Source organism: Salmo trutta, chromosome 21 (genome assembly GCF_901001165.1).
Source record: "Salmo trutta chromosome 21, fSalTru1.1, whole genome shotgun sequence".
Taxonomy (NCBI): Eukaryota; Metazoa; Chordata; class Actinopteri; order Salmoniformes; family Salmonidae; genus Salmo; species Salmo trutta.
The window spans coordinates 28,866,231-28,887,659 of record NC_042977.1 but is presented as its reverse complement, the minus strand read 5'-3'; the positions used below and the strand labels follow the sequence as shown (position 1 = coordinate 28,887,659).

The following is a 21,429-nucleotide window of genomic DNA, read 5'->3' as shown; positions in this document are numbered from 1 at the left end:
GTGGGGGGTGGGTGGGGGGGGGGGGGGGTAAGCATGGCAGATGAGCGGAGGGGAGGGCTGAGGAAAGAGGGACCATCCACAAGATCTTACTCACTTGGAAATGAGAGAAAATGAGTATGGAGATGGTTGAACTGAAGGACTCCCATTGAACCTTATGGAACTAGACGTACAGCACAGTAGAGACGTAGCAGGAGCAGGAGAAAGCATGGCACCACCCCGGGGTCATTTTTATTGCCATGTCTTCAACCTTTATTTTTTGGATGGATTTGAATGAATTTCAATTAGAAATATTCGAGAGCCCTCCAGTGTAGCATTTAAAGAGCTATAGTGTCAGCCAAATTATGTCTACCTCTCGAAAACTCCCTTTCTCTCGCTCCACTGTACTGTGCTTTTCTCAATATATATTTTTTTCTCTCGGTTTCTTTCTTTCACAATACGCTTTCTCTCTCTCTCCCCATCTCTATCTCTCCCCAGCCCCCGCCTCCCTTAATTTCTCCCTCCTCTCCTTCCCCTCTCCCCATGGCCAAAGTGGCCCCACCTGTCTCTCTCAGTGCTCAGTGGGAGGCCGTGAGGGGACATGGGGGGCCCGGCTCTGCTGGGGTCCTGCTGGTTCCCTGGTGGGGGTGAAGGGAGCAGAGAGGAAAACATCAATTAAAAGATGATAAATATTTAAGAGCAGAAATATTCAATAATATAAAGGTGGGAGGTCCAGGGGGGTCCAGGGGTGTCCGGGGGGCTGCGACTCACAAGATGAAAGTTGTGGGATGATAAATGTCAATGCACCTTAACAGACAGGAAATGGATGACGGATGGACCCTAGGAAGACGTTACTAGGCGACTCAAAATGGCGTCAATCACTAGCCAGAATTTCATCTTTTGATTTCCTAATCATCTACGAGCTTTTAACTCCCAATAATATCCACTGTAGCATTTTAGAATGCAGTTCACTCTGTAGATACATTCTGTGGTCTTATTGAATCAATATACAGATATCCACCTGATCTTAACATATGGATTTGTGGATTTAATTTAGATGAATGTAGCCAATGTTTTCCATATGTGGTGAACTCTGGTGACTTTTCTATACTGATATAAGCATCCATTCCAACTGCAACTTGAAATAACTAAAATCGTCACGCCAATGGATGCCAGAAATGTCCAGAGCAGTGGAATAGAAAGCAAAAAATGGAAATACAGTATAACCTCATAGCTGTCTTCTGTGTGTGACTGTCAGCCCCTCCATGCAGCAGTAGATGTGTTCTTATCCTGTCCAGCCTGTAGAGGCCTGGTATAAGAGCATGTCCTGATCTGATAGATTACTGTAGGACAGTGGTTCCCAAACTTTTTATAGTCCCGTACCCCTTCAAACATTCAACCTCCAGCTGCGTACCCCATCTAGCACCAGGGTCAGCGCACTCTCAAATGTTGTTTTTTGCCGTCATTGTAAGCCTGCCACACACAAACTATACGATACATTTATTAAACATAAGAATGAGTGTGAGTTTTTGTAACAACCCGGCTCGTGGGAAGAGACAAAGAGCTCTTATAGAACTAGGGCACAAATAATAATACAATAATAATCAATAGTTTTGCTCTTTATTTAACCATCTTACATATAAAACCTTTAATGTTCATCGAAAATTGTGAATAACTCACCACAGGTTAATGAGAAGGGTGTGCTTGAAAGGATGCACATAGCTCTGCAATGTTGGGTGGTATTGGAGAGAGTCTCAGTCTTAAATCATTTTCCACACACAGTCTGTGCCTGTATTTCGTTTTCATGCTGGTGAGGGCTGAGAATCCACTCGCACATAGGTACGTGGTTGCAAAGGGCATCAGTGTCTTAACAGCGAGATTTGCCAAGGCAGGATACTCTGAGCGCAGCCCTGTCCAGAAATCTGGCAGTGGCTTCTGATTAAATTACATTTTCACAGAACCGCTTGTTGCAATTTCGATGAGACTCTCTTGTTCAGATATCCGTAAGTGGACTGGAGGCAGGGCATGAAAGGGATAACAAATCCAGTTGTTTGTGTCATCCATTTCGTGAAAGTACCTGTGTAATTGCGCACCCAACTCACTCAGGTGCTTCGCTATATCACATTTGACATTGTCAGTAAGCTTGAGTTCATTTGCACACTCTGACAGGACAACCATCTCTGCAGCACTCCACCAATCAGTCCTTTATGTTAGTGGCCAGATGGAAGCCACTCCTCAGTAAAAGGCATCTAACAGCCCACTTGGAGTTTGCCAAAAGGCACCTAAAGGACTCTCAGACCATAATAAACAAGATTATCTGGCCCTTTCATTTTTTATTTATTTAAAAAAATAATAATAGTTTTCTGGTATCTAATTGGTACTTACAGTCTTGTCTCATCTCTGCAACTCCCGTATGGACTCTGGAGAGGCGAAGGCCGAGACCCATGTGTCCTCCAAACTACAACCCAGCCAAGCCATGTGTCTCCCGGTCAGCTGCGACAGAGCCTGGACTCAAACCCAGAATCTCTAGTGGCACAGCTAGCACTGCGATGCAATGCCTTAGACCACTGCGCCACTCGGGAGGCCTCAAGATTCTCTGGTCTGATGTAACCAAGATTGAACTCTTTGGCCTGAATGCCAAGCATCAGTTCTGGAGGAGACCTGGCACCATTCCTACAGTGAAGCATGGTGGTGGCAGCATCATGCTGTGGGAATATTTTTCAGCGGCAGGGACTGGGAGACCAGCCAGAATCGAGGGAAAGATGAACGGAGCAAAGTACAGAGAGATCATTGTAGCGTCATACCCAAGAAGACTTGAGGCTGTAATCGCTACTAACGGTGCTTCAACAAAGTACTGAGGAAAGGGTCTGAATGTGATATTTCATTTTTTATGTTTAATACATGTTTAATGTATGTTTAATGCAAACATTTCTAAAAACCTGTTTTTGCTTTGCCATTATGGGGTATTGTGTGTAGATTGATGAGTAAAAATGTTTTTTAATCCATTTTAGAATAAGGCTGTAACGTAACAAAATGTGGAAAAAGTCTGAATACTTTCCCAATGCACTGTGTATATGTGTGTGTCATAAAGGCTGCCGTTGATTGAGTCTTCAACAAAAAAAAGTGTAATTTCACTTGACTTTCTGGTGCCTGTGAAAAAGCTTGACGTTTCTTAGATAGTTTTTTGTGGCACATTTGGAGTCGTGCTCTGCTGCTGCTGCTGGGCCTGTGAGTATGGATGAATCCTGAGTGTATATTGTGTGGCGTTTGGCCTCAGTCAAAAGCAGCATTCCCCTTAGAGAGCCCGGCGAGGCCTGCATCTGCGAGGATTGGGTTGGGATTTTCATTTTCTTGAAACACCTTCTGTTCTGTTCTGTGGTGGTCCCAGCGGGGACTATAGCGCTGATATTTTTAGAGGGCATGTTCCGAAAGCCTCCGTCGCCAAGAGGGAAGGACAATGGTGGGTGTGATGTTACATCGATACTTGGCCGCGAGTGGAGAGGAGTGGAGTGGAGAGAGGGAGGGAGGGAGGGGGGAAGGAAAAATCCTGGGTGGCCTTGATGAGTTTTGGAACGCCTCTTCTCTGAGGAATTTCACACTGTTAAGAGCACCCCACAGACCGACCAGAGAAAGACTTTAAAATGGCCGGCCAACATGTAGCTCACATATGTACAGCCCGGCTTCATGCCAACACAGTGCCACAGACACGTTAATGCACTACTTCCTACCCACCCCATGTCCTTAAGCGGTCTTAACTGTATGCTAGGCAGTCCTGATCCTAATGTTCCCACAAGAGGTTTCAGGCAATGTTCGAAGAGAACTGGCATTGGGACTCAAAATGGCTGCCAGTCAGAGCAGGGAGGGCTCCTTCCACTACCCAGAAAGCTTTGGGAGTTAGACCGGTGGGGCCATGATTGTTTAATTGTGAGTATGGCTTTGTAATCAGCCTTATTGTATTGAAATGGGAGAGACACAGCAGGGGAGAGAGAGAATGGACTGCAGGCAGTGCTGCCTGCTGAATCTGAAAGATGCTGCTGATATTATCCCACCAGTTTACCATATGTGTTTTGTGTTTAACTGTTCTCTAAATGGAGATGTTTAAGATGAATTAGCAAGCGATGCAGGGTTTGTTGTGTTGTTGTAAGAGTGTAGTCGTATCACCTGGACCTTGGTGCTGTCTGTCTGTCTGTCTCCCTGGGTTTGTGTAGTTTGTAGTCCTCGTTCGTTGACTGGTAGGTCTTGGTTCACGGTAGTCGGCCCACCCCTGGCACTACTATAGCACAAAGCCAACAAGAGACAAAAGTGCAGATGGATTGAAGAATATTGATGTGTGTGACCCGCGGCTGCCTGCGAGCAAGGCTGAATAATTCAGAGAAGTGTGTTGTGACGGCGTAACACGCTAATCTCAGCCCTTTGTGTTGCTTCTCTCCCTCTCTCTTTTTTTCATCATTCGCCTACATTTCCAGGGTGGAAGTCTAGATTATATGGGTAGTTTCCTGTCTCCTTTGACACATCCAGAGTGATGCAGTTCAGTGTTCTCATGTGGAACTCTCATATTTTGAAGAACCTGCAAGGCCTGCAATCCTGGATGTATTAACAACACATATCCCCATCCGGCTAGTTTCATACACTGTACTTTGAGGACAAACACAACATCAAACCATTTTTAATAACATAGTGGTGTGTGTGTGTGTGTGTGTGTGTGCGTGTGTGCGTACGGTGGTGGCCCGCGGGTGAGTGTGTGTGTGTCCATGTCAGTGTGTGTGTGTCCTTACTCGATATGTTATGCTTGAGTTACAGTATTCCAAAATGAACCTCCATCTTTATTACACTTTTTATTATTGTTTTATTAAAACTGGACTCTAGAGATTGTTTTTATTGTCCCCAGAGAGAGCCTCTCCTCTCCACTCCGGGTCACTCAACTAACTGTGTGGTGTTGTGTTGTTTCCTGTGACTCCAACAGATCCAGAGTGCACCCTCGAGAGTGGACTGGAGGATGGTGAGGCTGAGGCCGGGTCCAGGCGTTTGAGGAAGAGGCTTCTCTCTCCAGAGGAAGGCGAGGAAGACGAGGACGAGGAGGCCGCGCTGCACAGCTGTGACAGCTGCCGGCAGGTGTTCGAGTCGCTGAGTGATCTCACCGAACACAAGATTAATCAATGCCAGCTGACAGGTAAACAACGCTCAGCCCACCGAGCTTCCCTTCCCTCTCCACCAGTCAGTTCTATCTCTCCCAATCCAGTCTCCCCACTGGAGAATACCATAGGCATCCATAGTGAGCTGGGTACTTCACCACACAGCCTGTAATTGACTGCAGCACTAGTCTACCTTAGATGAACATTGCATGCCATGAAATAGGTGGATTTCCAGTATGACACACTCAAAAAAACTCTATTTTTTATTTGCATGCATTATATGGATAGTTTCCATTCTCCTTTGCCATTACTACACAGACACACAACACAATGTGTATGTATGCACACAGCCACACTTCCTCTTACCGTACTGATCATTTGAGTATTTAGGCACCTCACTACACCACACCACACACGCCACTACATACTCCACCAAGGCACACAGTCAGATTCTCCAGTAGTCAAAGCCAATGTCATTGAGGTCTCACTGTAACCAGACCTCCTTGGTAAGTGGATCCCTACTATAGTGAGGTCCCTCCTCTTAGTAGGCATCGTCCATGTCTACTGGGACCCTGGGAGGAAGACGAGAGAAGGAAGGGTGCCATTGGCAGACTGTGTCATTGAACCTGAGATGGATAAACAGAACACTGCTATAAATACTCTGACAAGGTGGCTCAGAGAACTAATGATATGAGCTGCTGAAGGTTTCCTCCATGTGATTCTCATGGACTTGGTGTCCTCCTTTACCCTGTCCCTTTACCATCCTATACCGTCCTGTCCTGTACCATCCTGTCCCTTTACCGTCCTGTACCGTCCTGTCCCTTTACCATCCTGTACCATCCTGTCCCTTTATCGTCCTGTACCGTCCTGTCCCTTTACCATCCTGTACCATCCTGTCCCTTTACCGTCCTGTACCATCCTGTCCCTTTACCATCCTGTACCGTCCTGTCCCTTTACCATCCTATACCGTCCTGTCCCTTTACCGTCCTGTACCGTCCTGTCCTGTACCGTCCTGTCCTGTACTATCCTGTCCCTTTACCATCCTGTACCATCCTGTCCCTTTACCGTCCTGTACCGTCCTGTCCCTTTACCATCCTGTTCCTTTACCGTCCTGTACCGTCCTGTCCTGTACCATCCTGTTCCTTTACCGTCCTGTCCCGTCCTGTCCCTTTACCATCCTGTACCGTCCTGTCCCTTTACCGTCCTGTACCGTCCTGTCCTGTACCATCCTGTCCCTTTACCATCCTGTACCGGCCTGTCCCTTTACCATCCTATACCGTCCTGTCCCTTTACCATCCTGTACCATCCTGTACCGTCCTGTCCCTTTACCATCCTATACCGTCCTGTCCTGTACCATCCTGTCCCTTTACCATCCTGTACCATCCTGTCCCTTTACCATCCTATACCGTCCTGTCCCTTTACCATCCTGTACCATCCTGTCCCTTTACCATCCTGTACCGTCCTGTCCCTTTACCATCCTGTACTGTCCTGTACCGTCCTGTCCCGTACCATCCTGTACTGTCCTGTACCGTCCTGTCCCGTACCATCCTGTACTGTCCTGTACCGTCCTGTCCCGTACCGTCCTGTCCCGTACCGTCCTGTCCCGTACCGTCCTGTCCCGTACCGTCCTGTCCCGTACCGTCCTGTACTGTCCTGTACCGTCCTCTACCGTCCTGTCCCATGATGAGAAAAACTGTCTGACACAAATTTCTTCTTGTCATTTTTGGGAGAGATCACTTAGTTTTTCTCTTAACAAGACAGGCTAGAAAGTAAACAGAATGAAGATGAAGATAAGTTCATGTGAAGAGGAAGACTTATTTTATGTTAGGAGTTTAATTGTGAGAGGGGAGCTACAGTAAGCATTGTCCTATCAGACAGCAATATATACTCTCCTCTGTTTATATGCAGACATAGTTTGATTTCATATTTTGCAATCCGCAACCAGCCAACCGAAGTTATAGGGCAGGACTGCTTCAGAGTGATCTCAGATTTCCAAACAACCAGTAAGATATCCCATATGAGTGTTACAAAGATTTTCCATTAGCAGGAAGCCTGTCTCACTGAATGGACAGTGTGTGTCTGCGTCTGTGCGTGCTCGCTCACCTGCTTGCTCACGTGTGTGGGCGCATAGACGTACGCTACCGTTCAAAAGTTTGGGGTCACTTAGAAATGTCCTTGTTTTTGAAAGAAAAGCACATCACAGGACTGATGGTTGCTGATAATGGGCTTCTGTACGCCTATGTAGATATTCCATTAACAATCTGCCGATTCCAGCTACAATAGTCATTTACAACATTAACAATGTCTACACTGTATTTCTGATCAATTTGATGTTATTTTAATGGACAAAAAAATTAGCTTTTCTTTCAAAAACAAGGACATTTCTCCGGGTGGCGCAGTGGTCTAAGGCACTGCATCGCAGTGCTAGCTGTGCAACTGGAGATTCTGGGTTGGAGATTGTGTTGCAGCCGGCCGCGACCGGGAGGCCCATGGGGCAACGCACCATTGGCCCAGCGTTGTCCGGTTTGGGGAGGGTTTGGCCAGTAGGGATATCCTTGTCTCATCGTGCACTACGGACTCCTGTGACAGGCCGGGCGCAGTGCACGCTGATCAGGTTGCCAGGTGTACGGTGTTTCCTCTGACACATTGGTGTGGTTAGCTTCCGGGTTGGATGTGCACTGTGTCAAGAAGCAGTGTGGCTTGGTTGGGTTGTGTTTCGGAGGACGCATGGCTCTCGACCTTCACCTCTCACTAGTCCGCATGGGAGTTGCAGCAATGAGACAAGACTGTAACTACTACCAATTGGATACCATGAAAAAGGGGTAAAATCAAAAAGGGAAAAAAATGACATTTCTAAGTGACCACAAACTTTTGAACGGTAGTGTATGTGTGTCAGTATATGTGTTTATGTGTGTACTGCTTCACAAGCAGGAAGCCAATCAAGCGAAGTGTATAGGAGAGAGGGCCTAGGTGTGAAAATCTGTTGAATGTGCACTTGCAAATTATGACTTTCCTGGCTTGAGTGGAGCCCTCAGCCGTCTCCTCTCAATACACCCAGCAATCCATCAAACAAATATTGATTCCAGCACATTATATTTGGCATACATATGAAATCATTGTACAAAGGCCATTTCATTAAAGGTAAAGTAGGAAAGAAGCTCATGCTGTACCATTGACTTCTAATAGTATTGCCGATTTCTAATAGCTCTTTGATTTGTTTGATACCTCACCTTTTTCCTATTATGTTTTGATTGGGAACAAAGGCAGGTATATTTCTAGGGGTACCTTTAAAGTGCTTTGAAATGTTTTCAGAATTTTGTTTTTAGCATTTTGAGCAAGACAATAGTCAAGCATGTTCTGACTCATAGACAGGGTCTTACATTATCTAGATGCGGTCACAATTAACAACTCAGGCATATTATTTATCCTATAATTAAGCAAAGGCCTTTATTAATGTCAATCTCACAGACAAATAAGACTTAATTGCTGAGTGCTGCAGTTTGGCTTAGAACCCCTGTAAAACCTGAGCATTGTGCACGACCACTCTATAGGTATTCAAACACAGAGGGAGAGGAAAAATACACATTGAGATACAGCAGACTAAGTGTGTGTGTGTGTGTGTGTGTGTGTGTGTGTGTGTGTGTGTGTGTGTGTGTGTGTGTGTGTGTGTTTCGGTCGGGAGTCTTCTTCCTATGTAGCTGGCATCCATTACCAATTAATCAGATTTACATCGACTCTCAGCTCACAGATGGATTCTTTATTAAAACCACGTTATAATCAACAACCAGCACCTACTGAATCCTCCACTTCTGCAAATCAGTTTTTTAGGTTTTATTTTTAGGAAACCCATTCAGAGCTTGACTGGACCCAATCCTATTGAGAATTAGTAGGATTTTGTGGAAAATTTAGAAATTGTTGTTGCAGTAGATATTCTTATTTATACTGAACAAAAATATAAACACATGTCAAATGTTGGTCCCATGTTTCATAAGCTGAAATAATAGATCACAGAAATGTTCCATATGCACAAAAAGCTTATTTCTCTCAAATTTTGTGAACAAATTTGTTTACATCCCTGTTAGTGAACATTTCTCCTATGCCGAGATAATCCATCAACCTGACAGATGTGGCATATCAAGAAGCTGATTAAACAGGTGCACCTTGTGTTGGGGACAATAAAAGGCCACTCTAAAATGTGTAGTTTTGTGACACAACACAATAACACACGTCTCAAGTTTTGAGGGAGCGCGCAATTGGCATGCTGACAGCAGGAATGTCCACCAGAGCTGTTGCCAGAGAATTGTATGTTCATTTCTTTACCATAAGGCACCTCTAACGTCATTTGAGAGAATTTGGCAGTATGTCCAACCGGCCTCACAACCGCAGACCACGTGTATGGCGTCGTGTGGGCGAGCGGTTTACTGATGTCAACATGGTGGCGGGGGAGTTATGGTATGGGCAGGCATAAGCTATGGACAATTTCTTTTATACCTTTATTTAACTAGGCAAGTCAGATGCATATCCGTATACCCAGTTATGTGAAATCCATAGATTATGGCCTAATGAATTTATTTTAATTGACTGATTTCCCCATATGAACTTTAACTTTTTTTTACAATCGTTCAGCTACACCCACAATAACATCTGCTAAATATGTGTATGCGACCAATACAATTTGATTTGTTGTGATTTGAAACTCAGTAAAATCTTTGAAATTGTTGCATGTTGCATTTATATTTTTGTTCAGTTTAGTTAGCTTAGTAAATATATACCATGTACTGTCAACTTGAGGAGATTTCAGAATGCATGCAGACAGATATGTATACCCATGCAGGCACATTAGAGCTGGGCAGTATGGAAAAAAAATCCATATTGCAATAAATTGTAAATTTTTCACGCTAGCTATAAATCAGTAATAAATTATTTTTGGGGGGAGGTGCTAGAGCTGGCTGATATGGACAAAAAGTTATATAGCGATATATGTTACTATTTTGCTTGATAAAAACCAATACAACCATTTTTTTATGGACAGTTGCTTTACATTAATGGCAAGACTCTAGATAATATTTTCCAGTGCCAATAGAGACAATAGAGATGGTTCAAAAAGTAAGCAATTTGATTTAACATATTCAGGAAATGCATGATTGATATTTTGATGTGCAACCTGTCCAAATAGGATCCAGAATGATCAGATGTATTTTTGGCTCTTCAGAGAATTTGCAGACATCTTTGTGCATATTGGGCTATAGGCTATATTAGTCACCACCTGAGGAAGTGGGAACTCAAAACACTTAGCTAGATTGCTAACTCTAAATATCATATTGTTGCTAGATAGCCATATAGGCTTATTGATTAATCTATCACTAAATGTAGGCTAATGTCACAACAAAAACTTCCCAGCGCTAGGCCTAGGCTACTTGATGTACGACTATTCACTGCAACTGGCTCCATGCATCATACCAACTACAGCCTACTCTGGTTGTAAAGTGGTGCCATGAAGTCAATATTAAAAGGTGAGAAATACATGATATACTCCCGGAAAACTGTGACTCTCCTCTCTGGATCTAGAACAACAGTAGTTTCTTTGAAAACCCTATTTTTCCCACAATAGCATTTTGAGCAACGGTAATGCTTTGTGCTTCACAGAATGCATCTCTCCATCCTCCTTGCGCACAGTGGGGAGAGGGAGTGAGAGTCAGCAGCCGACAGCAAAACAGGGACAGGCAGATACTTTCATAGCAGAGATCAACATAATGCATAGGCTATTACTGTTGACCAAATAATAGTTTTAGAAACAATCTACAGGAACGTTGTGTAGAAAAATCACCGAAATTACAGACTTCGGTAAGAGGAAGGCAATGTCGGTGTCGGAAATCTTCGGTTTATCGTCCCAGCTCTAAGGCACATGCACACCACAAACAAATGAGTACCCATACCCACCGTCTCACTATCCCTTGGTAACTAAACCTAACAACACAATCTACAGTTTAAAGAACAAACCCTGGTGCTATAGCATACTGTATCTCGGCCTACTAGACCACGCCCAACAGACGAGAGAGAGAGAGATGTAACATGTCACCCTGATCAATGGCTGCCATTGTCTCCCCACCGTCTGGCTGAGGTTTAACACCTCTCCAGGCACTTAAGCCGTGACCACTGCAGTGCGCTAAGGGAGCACGGGGGTATGGATTGCCTCGTGTCCCCGATGCGATCGGTGCTATTGATCGTGCTAATGCTGGACTGCGGAGGAAGGCAAGAGATAGCCTGGGAGAGAGGAGAGGCGAGAGGAGGGAGAGTGCTGCAGGAATGTGTCTCCAGAGACAGTGTCTTGGGCTGGGGCAGGGTTGTAGGAATGCTCCCCCGGAGGTAGACTTCCACTGTTCCAGTACAGGCTGGGGTGAAAGACAAGGCAGGGCTGGAAGAATGCTTCTCTGGAGAACCGAGAGTGGAGAGGGTTAGAGAGGCTGGGGCTGGGCTGGAGGAGTGCTCCCCCAAAGTGGCCATCTAACTCTGGGGCAGGACTGGAGGGGCTCCAGGGGCTCCGGAGGGAAGGGGGGCTGGGTGTAGGGGTAGATGGGGGAGGCGGGCGCGGCCCCCCTCCAGGCTCCAGGATGGCTGCGGATCAGGTTTCCGTGTTGGGATCAGCATCCTGCCGTCAGGGCTTTAGGCTGCCCAGGGGAGGAGACAGGAGAGAGAGGAGTTAGGAGGCAGCCTTTTATTCCATAGGCCTCTCTCTTTCTCGCTAGCTTTGTCTCTCCACAGTCTCAGTCTTCCATTGTCTGCTCCGGCTCGCATTGTTAGCGATTATGTTGCGGGAAAGAGACACCTATGGTTGGTTCTCAGTGTGGCATGGGTTTTCTTTTGGGCTGCACACACATGTTAATAGTTGAGATACATGATAGTGTAATGGCATGTAAGAAAATGTACACTTATAGTAGCCCTTACTGTCTTTTAATGTAAATAAGGACAATGGCACCAGTACTGAGTTTAATTCAAAGGTGGTTTGGTTTCACAACGGCTTACCTTGCCAGTGTCAATTTTATTCTCCTATACTGCTGCTGTGCTGGAGGCATTTGAATAGCACAGTGCACACAGTGCTGTCATCCTAGTGGTCATACTTTCATTACTGGCCCGCTCCCTAGAGAAACACCTTTTCTTGTGTCCTTCACTAGAGGAGAAGCACAGCTCGTCCCTCAGGAGATATATGTGGCCTGCTATTTTAACCCTCTGTGAGATGACCTTTTTAATAAGTGTCTTTCTCTGTTTTCTTGCCGGCCACTGTGAGAGCAAACAGAGCATGTCTTCTGCTTCCCTCAGATAAAGAAATCAATCAGAAAGAGAGAGAGAGAGAGAACTGGGCCATATATGGATTTATATTATGTAAATTCTTCCCTTTTTCTGCTCTTGCCTGTGGAGATTTAGCGATGCATTCAACATCCGATAAAATACATTTTAGATTTATGAGAAAAATACAAATGAGGTATATTCATGTATTATGAAACAATGAGTTGCACTATTTCCTAGCAAGACATTGCAGGCAATACTGCAGCGATTTGGTGTGATTTGATAGGGACATGGGAACACAGAGGCATACTGTTCAGTTCTCTCTGTTCATGATTTAGCTCTGTTTATTTTCAAGCCTTTAGAAAGAATTTCATTACAGTACGGCTCTCTGAATATGTTCCCGTTGTCTGAATTCGTACACCAACATGTTGGTTCGAAGTAAAATAAGTCTTTGGGTCATGGAAACGTGGAAACGTTCAGTAATACCCACATCTATCATTAACTAGTTGCTGGCGGACCGTGTTTTGTAATAACTGTTTCCAGTAGGCTCTCATTGGCAGACCTGGAGCTTTTTTTCCACACAGAAAAAAAGGATGAATTGATCCAACGGCTGCTTTGCGGCTACCAAGAAGAACACTCTGACAAAACCACAAAGACTTTATTTGCTTCAAAAGCCTTTAGCGGTAGACACTGATAGAGAGGAGACATGAGCAGCCCTGAATAGCCCAACTCTGAGCATTCTGCCGGTCATCAGAAATTATGCCATGTTTTTGCCTGGGTGTCTTGCGACAGCGTGGTACAAAGTGTGGCACAGTGATTGCAAGGCTTTGAACGGGGGAGAGGTGGTCAGGGGAGAAGAGCAGCGACTTCTGTCACAACGCAGCCACTGAAAAGAGAATTAGGTTGGAGTCTTTCCCGAGTTTGTGTGTGTGTGTGTGTGTGTGTCTGTGTGTGTGTGTGTGTGTGTGTGTGTGTGTGTGTGTGTGTGTGTGTGTGTGTGTGTGTATAAAGTAGTAGATCTGACTCCTCAATGTAGCAGCCCCTTGTGTTTACTCTCTGTACGACTGAGCCGGTAACATTAACAGGAGTGTCATTAGGATTTCAAAGCATATTATGCCCTCATGAGGGTGCCCTCTTCTTCTTTCCCCTGTGCTTCACACAGCACATGGTATGCACCGTATAAAGTATTTATTGGTCTTTGTCAGCCGAGCTTGGCAATTTCTGCACTAACACAATCCACATAGTAATGGAGGAGTCTGTTTGTTTGGGCCTGTGGATGTGGATGTGTATGAGACAGACGTCATCTGATGGCCAACCCTGACCAGCTCAGCAGCTCGGCTTCTCTCTGTCTCTGACCTTTTTTGGACCCACTTCACTTGTCTCTTTATCTATTGTTATCTCTCTGTCTCTCTCTCTCTGTCTCTCTCTTCATTCAATTTCAATTTAACAGGTTTTATTGGCATGGGAAACATATGTTTACATAGCCAAAGCAAGTGAAATAGATCATAAACAAAAGTTTATTATACTCACAAAAGTTCCAAAATAATAAAGACATTTCAAATGTAATTTTATGTCAAAATACAGTGTTGTAATGATGTGCAAATAGTTAAAGTACAAAAGGGAAAATAAATAAACATAAATATAGGTTGTATTTACAATGCTGTTTGTTCTTCACTGGTTGCCCTTTTCTTGTGGCAACAGGTCACAAATCTTGCTGTTGTGATGAGTCACTGCGGTATTTCACCCAATAGATATGGAAGTTTATCAAAATTGGATTTGTTTTTGAATTCTTTGTGGGTCTGAGTAATCTGAGGAAAATATATGTCTCTAATATGGTCATACATTTGGCAGGAGGTTAGGAAGTGCAGCTCAGTTTCCACCTCATTTTGTGGGCAGTGTGCACATAGCCTCTTGTCTTGAGAGCCAAGTCTGCCTTCAGGGGCCTTTCTCAAAAGCAAAGAAATGCTCACTGAGTCTGTACATAGTCAAAGATTTCCTTAATTTTGGCTCAGTCACGGTGGTCATGTATTCTGCCACTGTGTGCTCTCTGTCCAAATAGCATTCTAGTTTGCTCTGTTTTTTTTTGTTAATTCTTTCCAAGTAATTATCTTTTTGTTTTCTCATTATTTGGTTGGGTCTAATCGTGTTGCTGCTCTCACTCTCTGTCTTTCTCTGTCTCTCTCTCTGTCTCTCTCTCTCTCTTTGTCAGTCTCTCTCTCCGTCTCTCTCTGTCTCTCTCCGTCTCTCTCTGTCTCGCTCTCTGTCGCTCTCTCCGTCTCTCTCTGTCTGTCTCTCTCCGTCTCTCTGTCTCTCTCTGTCTCTCTCTCGCACACACGCACCAATACACACGCATACAACCATTGTGCACGCACACACACACACACACACACACACACACACACACACACACACACACACACACACACACACACACACACACACACACACACTCGTGCACACAACTGCACGCTTGCACTTTCCACCTGAGACTAAACATAATTTGTAGCCGGAGGGGCTAAACAACATGCTGTGTCTTTAACATTCATCCAGACAACCTCCTTTGAGATCGGATGGAGACAGAGGAGCAAGGTTGATAGGCTAATGTAATGGGAAGGATACAGATAATATCATGTAAGTATCCATGAAATGACGTATTTGTATTTGCAACACTGTTGTGGTTTGCCCTTTTTTTTACCTACGTCACTAGGATTGTTTGACAGAGGCTTGGTCATGGTGTAGCAAGCTGACTCTCCATCTCTCTCTCCCTGGCCCCTACTCTGCCTGCTCTTTGTTCACTCTCCTACTCAGCCTCCAAGTCTTTTTCAGTGGGGCAGGCAGAAGAATGGCACATTAAATCTTAATAAGACTGCGTCTGGCCTTGTTGAATTGCAGAACGTGTTAAGCCGGTGCTTTCCTCCCCCTTGGCACATGCTCGTGGAAGTGGAAAACAATTGAATAAAAGAAACCGATCCCTCGCTCTGTAGCACCAAGTGACTCTGGCTTCTAGTCTGAAGCAATGAGACGACCGAGATACACAAATGACTTAAGCCCCTGTAAAGACACTGTAACACAACTTACTTAATTGCTCACAGCACGTACAGTGCCTTCAGAAAGTATTCATACCTCTTGACTTATTACACATTTTGTTGTTACAGTCTGAATTCAAAATTGATGAAATATTTTTTCTCACCCATCTACACACCCCATCCTGACAAAGTGAAAACATGTTTTTAGAAATGTTTACAAATGTATTGAAAATGTAATACAGAAACTTCTAATTTACATTACTATCTAGAGCCTATTTTCTATACTTTGTAGAAGCGCCTTTGGCAGCGATTACAGCTGTAAGTCTTGGTAAGTCTAAGAGTTTTCCACACTTGGATTGTGCAAATTGGTTGTTGACCATTGCTAGACAACCATTTTTAGGTCTTGCCATAGATTGTAAATTAGATTTAAGTCAAAACTGTAATTCTGCAACTCAGGAACATTCACTGTCTTCTTGGTAAGCAACTCCAGTGTAGATTTTGCCTTGTGTTTTAGGTTATTGTCCTGCTGAAAGGTGAATTCACCTCCCAGTGTCTGGTGGAAAGCAGACAAACAGTTTTTCCTCTAGGATTTTGCCTATGCTTAGCTCCATTCTGTTTATTTTTTATAATGGAAAACTCCCCAGTCCTTAACGATTACAAGCATACCCATAACAAGATGCAACCACCACTACTTGCTTAGTTAATTGCTTTGCCACATTTTTTTGCAACAAGCTGCATGTTGTATAATATTTTTTTATTTTGTACAGGCTTCCTTCTTTTCACTCTGTCAGTTAGTATTATGGAGTAACTACAACGATGTTACTCCATAACATCCTCAGTTTTCTCCTGTCACAGCCATTACACTCTGTAACTGTTTTAAAGTCACCATTGACCTCATGGTGAAATCCCTGAGTGGTTTCCTTCTTCTCTGGCAACTGAGTTAGGAAGGACGCCTGTATCTTGGTAGTGACTGGGTGTATTGATACACCATCCAACGAGTAATTAATAACTTGCTTAAAGGGATATTCAATGTCAGATTATTTATTTTTTACCCATCCAACAATAGGTGCCCTTCTTTGCGAAGCATTGGAAAACCTCCCTGGTCTTTGTGGTTGAATCTGTGTTTGAAATTCACTACTCTACTGAGGAACCTTACAGATAATTGTATATTTGGGGTACACAGATGAGGTAGTCATTCAAAAATCATGTTAAACACTATTATTGCACACAGAATGAGTCCATGCAACTTTATCATGTGACTTGTTAATACTCCTGATCTTATTTAGGCTTTCCACAACAAAGGGGCTGATTACTTTTGACATTTTTAAAAACATAATTCCACTTTGACATTATGGGGTATTGTGTGGAGGCCTGTGGCAAAAAAAATCTCAAATTCAGGCTGTAACATATCAATATGTGGAAAAAGTCAAGGGGTGTGAATACTTTCTGAAGGCACTGTAGACATACAGTATGATTCAGGTAGGTACAGGATTTACCGTGCCACCTATATAGACGCCACTACACAGAGTTCCCTGCCTAGAGACTGAACCAAAAATGGCATCAGTCCTCACATAAATGCAATTGCAAAAAGGAACCAGGATGATTTGGGGGAGATGCTCTCATGAAACGAATAGATACTAGAGAAATAGGGAACAGCAGACCGACAGCATTTGCAGCAGCACAATGTATGATAGGACTAGAGAGAGAGAGAGAGAGAGAGAGAGAGAGAGAGAGAGAGAGAGAGAGAGAGACAGACAGACAGACAGACAGACAGACAGACAGACAGACAGACAGACAGACAGACAGACAGACAGACAGACAGACAGACAGACAGACAGACAGACAGACAGACAGACAAGGAGACTGAGACAGACACTAGCAGGCTGCATGGTGAATGCAGGCAGGGCATGGCATCTTTGTTGGAACGTAAGAGGTGGTAATTACCTAGTGATGAGTTGACTGGTTGTGTGTCCAGCGCATGGTGCTGCTGGGTGGGGCTGCGGGAGGCAGATAAGACCCCCATGCTGGAGCTTATCTCTGAAAACCGAGAGGCACCAGGCCCCGCCAGGCAAATCCATTGCACAGCCCACCGTCTGCGTCTAGCCCCCCGATTTATTAACGACATCATTAATGCCAGACAGGTTACGTGCATTGACTCTCCGTTGACAGGGGAAATGTGATGAAACAAATAAAATCTACATTCCTAGATGCTCGAACTGGTCGACCGACCCCTATGCCTAAGAGTCATCGGTGGGTTGACGTGTTTTGAAAGTGAGGAGGTTCTGTGGAGATGTGATGTTTACCAGGTAGTGTTTCAGCCTATGGAAAGGCACGGAGAGTGAGCTCAGATCTTACCTCTGGGCTTCACTCGTTCTCCTCAGGGTCCCAGGAATTCAAATGTTTTTTTTTTTGGTTTCACTGAAACGTGCTGCTGCTCACCAGAATAATGATAAACCAGATACAAAAAAACACAACTAGACCAGTGGGGAAAATAGCAGGATAATGAATGTTGAAAACTTTATGAATTGTGTGTCTCGGCTAGGTTTTGTTCTGTTTTATGCTTTGTGAAATCGAAAAACTTGGGACTATAAGGTTCTATCTGTTAAAAGACGATTCTGAGATAATTGGCGTTAATGTTCCAAACCCTCATTGGTTTGAATGGTGTCAACACTTTTTATCTAGTATTCTTTTGAACTTAACAACAATGACATACTTCAAAAATCACGTTGTTGTCATGCCTCCCTTGGAGTTCTGGAGAATTTTGTATTGCAAAAACGGTTGTAATGGTCCGCATGCTCCAAGTGGCAATTTTTTTATTGGAGGTTACATTTCAAGAACCCTTCCCCCACAAGCCCGTAGAAGGGGAGTGTGGTTATATGCGTCACTGTTTTCCATCCTGGAAGGACACATTTTGTAGAGAGTTGTTGCATATGCTAGTTTCAAGTATTCATTGAAATTGAAAGTCGATTACGCTGGTAAAGTCAAACGTCACAACACGTTCTAAACCGTTGTGGTGACAAACACTTTTTGCCTTGTCTTCATTCATCCACATAGCTGCTGGCTGTGCTTTGCTATCACCAAAAAAATTGGGAAGATTGCCCATTATTTCATTTTTGGAACAACCCAAAAAATGCAGGCATTGGGAGAATCTATTCAAGAAAGTAATTACATTGTAGGCTAACTCAACTGAGCTGCTAGCTAGCTAACTTTACACACTGTTTAGCGAAGTGAATTAAATGTCATCTAGCTACATCTTGTCCCTCACTTCAGAAAGATAAAAAAATATATATATTGACATGGCCAGCATTGGGGCGGCAGGTAGCCTAGTGGTTAGAGTGTTGGACTAGTAACCGAAAGGTTGCAAGATTGAATCCCCAAGCTGACAAAGTCAAAATCTGTTGTTCTGTCCCTGAACAAGGCAGTTAATCCACTGTTCCTAGGCCATCATTGAATGTAAGAATTTGTTCTTAACTGACTTGCCTAGTTAAATAAAGGTAAAATAAAAAAATACATATAAAAATGGTAGACCAATATCTCCCTTTGAAATAACAGAGAAATGTTGTGAAAATCAGTGTGCTGCAAATGTTCTAAAATGTTTGGTGGCAGTGTTTGTTGACATTTTTTGTACTCGCGCACTGTTGATCCTAAGGCACTAATCTGGTGAACACCTTTGGAGCTCTGCCCAAGCAAGGCATTTGATTAATTTGATGTGTTGCGAGAATTTGTATTTTTTTTGTCAAAGACTCCAGTCACCTAAGTCATAGACTGTTCTCACTGCTACCTGTACCAAAGCTCCAAGTATAGGACCAAAAGGCTCCTTTACAGCTTCTACCCCCAAGCCATAAGACTGCTGAACAATTAATCAAATGCCCCCCTCCGCAACTCGGTACCCCCTGTATATAGCCTCATTATTGTTCTTTTTTTGTGTTTTTATTTTATTCAGTAAAAATTTTCTTAACTCTATTTTCTTAAAACTGCATTGTTGGTTAAGGGCTTTTAAGTAAGCATTTCACGGTAAGGTCTACACCTGTTGTATTCGGCGCATGTGACAAATACAATTTGATTTGATTTGATTCCGACCCCTCTTTAGCTGATTTCTGCCATGTAACTTCCCCAGGCTTTCTGTTTTAGGGAAGCCTGGTTCGCGATGAGGCTATTCCACTACAGACTCCACCTGTAGTGTTATCTCTTCAAGATGTTTATGAACTTGTGTGTTTGTTAGAATGTATCTTCATCAATAACAACACTTTCAATTAAGCTATACTTGTACATGTGGTTGTTCGATGAATAGATAAGTTACAATTCTGACCAGAAACCTTAACGTTATCTCAAGATGACTTCTTTCATCTTATAATATTGTGTTTGCAGTCATCATGTTTCCTTTCATCAGTAGGCATCCTTGGAGGTGTCTGGCGTGCCTGCCACAAATGAACGCTCGCTAGCTTGCTCTGGTCAGAATTAATAAACAATCACGTGAAGTGTGAAACATGAACAAACGTAATTAAAACTCGGTATTAGCATATCAAATGCCAAGGAGCTTTTCAGGGCTGATGTACTTATTTAAGATAATGTGTGTCTCTGTGTCTTGAGTCTGTATGGGACTAAATGGGGATTTTGGAAACAGGTTAGTTCGCTGTACAGCACTGTACACAAAACATGGCACTTAGTCCTAAAAAAGCCCTAGCAATGGCTTTTGGACATTACTAGCTGTTAATGCTTACTAATGAAAAGGTCACTGGATTTTTTGCCTACGTCTGCGTGGAAATGTACTGCACACTGTTACCCTAAGGGCTTGTTCCTGAGATGCACATGGCTTTGCCAAACTGGCCAGCAGTGCGGTGGGATGGAAGGATGGAGGGAGGGCGGGCGGGCGGTGGAAAGAGTGACTGGTCCGACAGGTTTATATGTCCCCACAGGCTGTATTCTGTGGACCGGGCTGGACCCAAAGGAAGGAACAGAGCCAGCTGTGTGACGGCATTCTGCTGGCCTGCTGGCCCCTGAGCTTCAGGAACTCTGAATTCACAAAGTAATGTCTCAGAGTGCTGATCTAGGATCAGGTCCCTCCTATCTATATAATCGTACACTCTTAGAAAAAAAGGTGCTATCTAGAACATAAAAACAGTCTTCAGCTGTCCCCCATAGGAGAACACTTTTTGGTTCCATGTAACCAGGGTTCTACAGTTCAGTAATTAAGCAGATGCTTTTATCCAGAGCGACTTAAAGTAGCATACATTTTCTCCCCATACTGGTCCACCGTGGGAAATGAACCCACAACTCTAGCATTGCAAGTGCCATGCTCTACCAACTGAGCCACACAGTACCCTGTAAGGTTCTGTATTTATATTCTTAGTCAACCTTGTGTTGTTTCTTTGTGTTCTTGAGCGTAGCCCTGTCTTTCATTTTTGTTCATTGATTTCACCTGTGTTAGTTACTCACCTGGTCTCATCAGCTCCTTATTTAGTTCAGTTCATTCTGTTTGTGCCTTTGTGAGGTGTTGTTCATTTTGACTCTACTAAGCCTTTTCCTAGCTCGTCTGTGAGAACCAGTTATAGCCTTCAGTTCTAGTCTTGATTCACCTGCCTGTTTGCCTGCCTGTGTATGACCACTGCCTGCCTACCTGTGTATGACCACTGCCTGCCTGTGACCACGATTCCTGTGTTCTGCGAAGGTGAAATATACACCTGCGTGTAAATCTACACCTTTTTCTCCCTGAGTTTCATTACAGACCCAAAAAGGTTATACCTGGAACCAGAAAGGGTTCCCCTTTGGGGACAGACGAAGAACCCTTTTGGAACCCTTTTTGCTAAGAGTGTGTTCATTATGGCAAAACCTAGATCAGCAGTACTACTCTGAGACGTTTGTGAATGCAGGCGCTATCACAGTCTGTGTTTCCCCTCCTCCAACTCCTCCACCTCCCCTCCCATGGGTTGCTGCTTTTTGCCAGGCCAGGGTGATGGTGTCTGGGGTGGGGCGGTGAGGGCCATAGCATCCCCCTTTTGTCAGGATGGGGA

At 44.0% G+C, this 21,429-nt stretch overlaps 1 protein-coding gene across 4 annotated transcripts in view; it reads left to right on the top strand.

Annotated features, from left to right (window-relative positions):
• The window catches only part of LOC115157114 (zinc finger protein 521-like), a 166,415-nt gene that overhangs the window by 24,993 nt on the left and 119,993 nt on the right, over nt 1–21,429 (top strand). For all 4 annotated transcript variants that reach the window (XM_029705065.1, XM_029705063.1, XM_029705064.1 and 1 more), the window contains exon 4: nt 4,940–5,146. In XM_029705065.1, coding sequence (XP_029560925.1) covers nt 4,940–5,146 — 207 coding nt within the window. The remainder of the gene's footprint in view (nt 1–4,939; nt 5,147–21,429) is intronic.